This window comes from Solanum dulcamara, chromosome 8, assembly GCF_947179165.1.
Source record: "Solanum dulcamara chromosome 8, daSolDulc1.2, whole genome shotgun sequence".
In the NCBI taxonomy this organism is placed as follows: Eukaryota; Viridiplantae; Streptophyta; class Magnoliopsida; order Solanales; family Solanaceae; genus Solanum; species Solanum dulcamara.
The window spans coordinates 332,754-339,842 of NC_077244.1; the positions used below are offsets into that span (position 1 = coordinate 332,754).

The following is a 7,089-nucleotide window of genomic DNA, read 5'->3' on the forward strand; positions in this document are numbered from 1 at the left end:
AGTCAAAAAGTTTCAAACAGACATATTTACAAAATATTCATAGGTTAGCTCACGAAAAGCTGGAAAAAAAAAATACTAAATTCATGTGTTTTGTGATCCTTAAAATGTTTTTTTTTTAAAAAAAGTGACGTGGATCCTATATTAGCTATGAATATCATTCACTAGGTAATTACGGATGGTCCTACAAAATTTGAAGTCAAAATGTTTTGGACAAGCATATTTACAAAATATTCATATGCTAATTAATACACACAGAAATCTTCGATAATCATGAATTTGCCTTTTAAGACCTCGAAATTCAAAAAAATAAAAGTGACGTCCATCACGGGGAAGCCCACGGCATTTAGGATGGACTATCCGGATTTCAAGAAATATATAGTTCGATGAAAATTACTTAAAAAATATTAATACGCTAATACACACTGAAATTTCTCATAATCATTAATTCGAGTTCTTTGAAACTTGAAAATAAAAAAGTAGTGTCAGTCATGGCGACGCCCCAACTAATTGGTATGGACCCTTTGGATTTGACAAACAGAATACAGGGACAATTTTTTGAAAAATATGTAAAGCTAATACACATGGAAAACTCTAATAATCATAAATTCACATTCTCGAACCCTGAAATGCAAAGAAAATCGAAGCAATGTCAATCATGGCAAAATTCAAGTCATTTAGGATGGACCCTCCGCATTTCAACACACCGAAATCTCCCCTAATCATATATTCATGCTTTAGGACTCCAATACTCTGAAAAAAATAAAAGGCGTCAGCAATGGTGGAACCTTGACTGCTTAGGATGGACCCTCCAAATTTCTGGACAAACAATACAGGTATTAATACACACCAAAAACTATGATATTTATAATTTTGCAATTTAGGACCCCCCAAATGCAAAAAATAGAAGCAACATCGATCTTTGCTTAGTCTAGGTCGTTACGTTTTGCAACAAATTTTCGAAGAAGTCATGTGCTAATAATACACACCGAAAGCTCCAATAATCATAAATTCGTGTTTTAAGACCCCAAAATGCAAAAAAATAAATAAATAAAAGCAGTGTCTGTCATTCAAAATCCAGGGATAGATCCTCTGGATTTCAAATAGAAGCAACGTTAGTCATTGCAAATTCGTCATGTGCTACTACATATCGAAAACTTCAATAATCTTGAGTATGCATTGTGCATGTCCTCAAAACGAAAATAAACAAATAAAAGCAACAACAATTTTGGCGAATTCCGGGATGTTTGAGGGCAAACAGAATCCGACGACAATTTTTCAAAAAATTTATGTGCTAATACACACGAAAAGCACCAATAATCATTGAATTTCGCATTCGCAAGATAACAAAACACACATAAAAAAAATCTTAACCATAGTTGTCTGCAGTTGCTGTTAATAACTTGATTGTTTATCTTATTCTTACATTACAGTTGCAGTACATTCAAATTAAAACCTAGAAATGAAACTTTTATATATATATATAGCAGTAACTACTTGCTTTGTCAACTGTTATTTTTATAAGAGAACCATTTTACTACCATTCAGCTCTCCAGTGTTCATAAAAATTGGCCAGCCTTTCTGTTTTTATGGATCAGAAATGCTGCAATTGTGTTTACAGTCCAGAATGCATATCTATATCATTCTTCTGCTTGCTTTGTATGAAACAGTCATCTCCAGCTTTCTTTTACAAGAGACTTATGGAAAATTTCCTCTTCTATCGAAAAGGCCAACCTTTAACCCCTTGCCATTACCTTCACCGAGTATTCTTTCAGGAAGAGAGTGTCGATCAAGATTCGAGCAGATTACTGGTCCGGTTTAAAGTGAAAGTAGAATAGGACATTTCACATCCAACAAAGGAATATATATTTATATACTAATTTACACTGGAATTGAAATGTCATATTCCCCGTCAAATTATACAGAAACGACTACAATGTTAGTGGCTGTAAATTAGAAATTTGACCAAACCTTGTGGCACCCAAGTAACTTCTATCATCTTGAAGAACAAGCACTTCAAGTGTGCCTGATTCTCTCAACCAGGCAGCTACTACAGCTCCAGTGGATATGAACCTCCCAATGTTGCACTTTGCTACCTGGAATGGTGCACCTATGCTGGTGAGCAGGCCTTCAATGGCTCGTTTCAAGGCGCCATCACCTGTTATCTTGCTGTGCTTGCCCCAGCCAGTCAAAATGCTGCAGAGGACAGTTGAACATTTCATTCATGTATATCACTCTTATAGTTTGCCCGACTCTGAAAAATATAAGAGCATTATAGGAAATACCTCAACATCTTTGGTAGCTCATGGCCTTCAAACACTATAGACCGTATACTAAGCAACCATGCGTGGACCATTGCACATGCAGCCCCTGAAGACATCAGATGCAGATCCAAGCAAGAAGTGGTCCATGTATTTTCCCACACTTCCGAACGTTTTCCTTCAAGTACAACCAATTGAGCACCTTGTTTCTGGAAAGAAGTTAGATAAGACACCAAATATGAGTCGGTGGTAATTTATGGCAATGCAAAGGCGATATTAGTCAGTTAACAATGATCAGAGCAAAGATTTTGGTTTCCTAGACAGTGTTGAACTATGCAGTAAGGTCAGGTAGGCCAGCTTAAGAGAGTGAGCAAGAAAAGGTGAGGAGATCCCGGACGGAGGAAGATCACAAGTACCACTTTGAAGGTTATGCCTTCACAGCAGTGAACGAGATGGTTCTATACAGTCATGACATGATAGATATGATATCATCTCTGTGTATGCTTGCTATATTATTTCAACTGCTTTTTCTTAAGAAAAATACATCTCCAGATACGGAAAGAACTGATTCACATATAATTAGTTTCTATTAGAATTTCCTTTAGCCCTCAATCATGCTCCTCAAAGCATTCCACGGTTAAATTCAAGAAAAGAGCAGCAGGACACATCAATTCAAATGTTGTTTAGTTAGAAGCATGAAAATTGGAATGGTGATATTGGTATGATGCACTCCTTGTACAACAATACTTTTTTAATAGTCTCAAAACAGTCTGACTGATGAACAGTTGGAGGATGACAGAATTGTTCACAGCCATCTCCCCATTAAACAAGGATGGTTGTGCCTATTGAAGCAAATATCTAGAGCTATACACCACATAAACTGAAAACCTATGTTGCTCGGACTCTTTAAAGATGTCAACGGGTGCGTGTTGGATACTCCAAAAGTAGTCTGTTTTTGGAAAATTCGATACGGGTGAGGCATCGAAAGTGAAGAGTCTGCGCAATTTGAAAACCACTATCTCTTCATCTATGAAAAGAAATTTCATTCTACCAGAACTAAAAAAAAATAGAGAGAAATTTACTCTACGTTTTCTTCTCTTTGATAGTTATGTAACTGCAGTTTTACCTGGTCAAAATGCCACAGCATGTCAGTCAAAGCATTGTAAAAGGCAGATGCAGTTGAAAAGTCCATCTGCTTCACTTCATTGAAAAGAGATAGAGCTTGTGTCCATACACCTTCCCGCTGACCCATGAGAAGTCCATGTGCCACCCCATAAACTTGATTATCAAATAGACGAAGTTCTTCGAGTAAGAGTGAAGCTTCATCAAATGAACTGCATCGGCTGCAATTGTATTTGAATCACACATCATATCTACTCAAATAGTCAAATCCATTCAGTTTTATAATAACATTTGAATCAATCAAGTGCATTGGGATTCCACAAAGATGTTAAATGCCTTAAGTAGCAATTTTTCTGAGTACTCCTTCAAAAGGCTCATTAAGACAAAACAAAAAGCTACTCACCAAAAAATCATATCTTATTTGTCCTCTGTCGCACTCTCATCCACTTCTAGTTCTACTAAGGAAATTTGTGCCGAATTGACAGTATAATTCTTTTGATGCAACATAATTCTTTGTTCATTCTCCACATTCATTCCAAAGGTGTTCCCCACTTTGAAGAAAATATTTGGGGTGTGTTTGGTATGAAGGAAATTATTTTCTGGGAAGAAGAAACTTCTCACTATCCAACAATCTCTAAGATTTAAAAACTATTTCAACCAGTCTATCAAGAAAAACATAAGCAAAGAAAGACATTTTTCCCTTGCAATAGAAAATATGTCCTGGTCTTTGGTGACCAAAGATATGACTTATTTTCTGGAAAAATATTTTTATTCTTACCAAACACACTTGATCCAAAGTAATTTTTGAAGTGGAAGAAAAACTCCTTAGATTGGGTGTGTTTTTTAAATGTGGAAATGGGTCCTCTTTAATGAGAGCTTAAACTACTCCCACGACCTGCTGCTGAAGTCCTCAAAGCACTTCAGGTAATAAAAGAAACTATAGTAAGTAGTTTCCGAGGCCAAAACTCTCTCTCTCTCACCTCTATCTCTCCCCGCCTCTCTTATGAACTTCCTTGCAAGGTCATATAAGATTTGGTCTATGGAGCTCTATACATGTTTGAATAATCCAGCTTAAAATAAAGTTTCATTCATTAGAGTGAGGAGTATTTCTGTCTCAGTGGAAAACACTCAGAAGTTTCTTCTGCTTTATTTATTTTTAAACGACAGTGGTGTCCAACCACCTTGTGCACACCTCGACTATTCCACTGGGAACCTGCTACTTTCCACCAGCGCAAGTACCCGGTAACTTTGTCCACTAAGGCTTAGAGAAAGTTTATTCTGCTTTATTGTTTTCATACATACAACACAATCTTAAAAGTCTGTAATGCATTTCACCTGAAAACAAGAAGCATATTGAATATTGACAGCACACAAATACTAAACAATCAGCATCCAAGATAGAGACAGAAAGTCAGACTAGTGCATGCGCATTTCATATCCTCAAACAGATTCCAGTAGCACTAACTTTCATGTCCAAGATCAAATGCGTCAAGAAATTCCTTACAAAGAAAATGAACATATCGACCACCCAAAGGATATCATAGCCAAACTGCCTTCTAAAAATTGAAATAGATCATACTAAACCTCACATAATGAAAACGTGACGCATTGAATAAAGCACAATTCAATGTAAAGCGTAGAACCGGTAGGAAAGAAAACTATACCTGCAAGCATTCAAGATTGCTGAAAATGTGACTACATTAGGCTTTATTTGTAATTCATGCATCTTATGGAAAACACCTAGAATGCAGAGCAAGTCCTGTCTTTCACCATTAGTTTTCTTCCCACTAGCTGACTTTTGAGTAGCTAATTGCTCAAAAATCTTAACGATATTATCCTCTTCGGTGTATTCCCACTTACTCTGAGAAATAGTGGATACAATCGGTGTGACATTATCTGATCCACATTCATTGCCTGCTGATTCACCAAAAGCATTGATTATAGAGTTATATGTAACAACATTTGGTTGTATCCCTTCCTTCGTCATCTCGTTAAGCAACAACGAAGAATACTCCACAAGGCCTTTTTTACACAAGGCATCAATAAGTTTGCTATAGAAAACAACATCTGCCTTCAGACCTTGCTTCTTGAACTCCTTATAGACCTCTGCCGCATCGTGATATAAACCTCCTTTCAAGTACACACTGATCAATGTGGAGTACGTCAATAAGTTAGGTGAAAGGTTTTCAACTTTCATCTCTGCAAACAACTGCTTAACCGTGGTATACATTCCCTGTTTGCCAAACCCATCCAGAAGAGCATTGTAAGTGACAACATCTTTCTTAATTCCCATACTCTCCATCTCCTTGCTAACATTAAGAGCCTCTTCAAATTTTCCCAGGCTTGCATATATAGCAAGTAAAGTATTGTATGAAACCCTGTCTAATTTTATGCCTGCACACTTCATCTCATTAAATAAACTCAATGCTCTGTCCAATCTCCCTGCTTTTGCACACCCACGAATCACAGTACTGTAGGTGACTTGATTGGGCAAAATATTCTTTGCATGCATCTCAGACATAATATCAAAAGCAACATCTATCTGCCCCCCATTACATGCTGCATCCAAAAATGTATTATACGTGTATATATCCTGATCAATTCCTCTATAAATCATCTCATTAAACAAACCCCTAGCAGTCTCCCACAATCCTGCACCGCTACAAACAGCAAGCAATGAATTGAATGTAATCCTATCCGGTTGTACCCCATTTCTCAGCATTTCATCAAAAATCTCCGACGCCCTCTTAAAATCAGCACCCCCTTTTCCACAAGCATCAATCAACGCATTATAAGTCACTAAATTAGGCTTCAAGCCCGAATCTTTCATGGTCTCAAAGACTCTAATCGCTTCATTACAATACCCACTCTTCGCATAAGCACTAATCAACGCAGAATAAGCATAAACAGTATTACCATATCCATCATTCACCGCATTATCAAACACTTTCTCAGCTAAATCAACCTTCCCTGATCTACCAAGTATACTTATCATTGAACTAGCTAATTTACCTTGCTCATTACGCTTCCTTTCACGACCAACAGCGAATTCAAAACAACGCATAACAGCTACCCATTCCCCTCGATTCCCAAGCTCACGGAACATAAAAGTAAAATCATCAGACCCAGAAAGCTTAGACCCAAAATTCAACAACACTTGATCTAAACCATCGTCGTTCTTACAGCAACGAATAGCTTCTTCAAGAGCCTCCTCAGCAAATGAAGAATGACGTCCGTTACCCGAAATCTTTGTCCGTCCGAAATGCATCTTGGAAACGAATCGGGTCGAACGACGACCCGAGAAATCGGCTGAAAAGTCCGATTTTGATGAAGATAGAGAGAGAAAGTTAGGGGTTTGGGAAGGTGGGGGGTGGGTAGCATTGCGAGGTGGGTTGGGTCGATTCAAGGAGACTTTCTGGGAAGACCAGTAGCGGTGATGATTGTTACGGGGGGTGGGGTGGGGATGGGGGTGAGGGTGGGGATGATAAGGTTTAGAGGTAGTGAGTGCACAGTGGGGTGGGGGAGTGGAGGAGGCCATTGTTGATTGAAAAAAAAAAAGAGAAAGCTTTTAGTAAGGATAGGGTTTTAGGAGAGAGAGAGAGAGAGAGTGTTTTCAGCTGAGGTATTTGACTGTTGCAGATTTTCGGACACTGTAATCTTTACTTTCTTTTGACCAATACGGATTCTGGCCACCTGTCATCCTACGTGG

General features: G+C 37.8%; 1 protein-coding gene across 1 annotated transcript; it reads right to left on the reverse strand.

Annotated features, from left to right (window-relative positions):
* Nucleotides 1–1,839: 1,839 nt before the first annotated feature.
* LOC129899036 (pentatricopeptide repeat-containing protein GUN1, chloroplastic) lies at nucleotides 1,840–7,004 on the reverse strand. Its single transcript, XM_055973791.1, has 4 exons — nucleotides 5,045–7,004; nucleotides 3,385–3,601; nucleotides 2,283–2,467; nucleotides 1,840–2,193 (listed from the first exon to the last, which is right to left on the reverse strand). The coding sequence occupies exons 1-4, from the start codon at nucleotides 6,916–6,918 to the stop codon at nucleotides 1,929–1,931; spliced, it is 2,541 nt and encodes an 846-aa protein (XP_055829766.1). The 5' UTR covers nucleotides 6,919–7,004; the 3' UTR covers nucleotides 1,840–1,928.
* Between the last annotated feature and the right edge of the window lie 85 nt (nucleotides 7,005–7,089).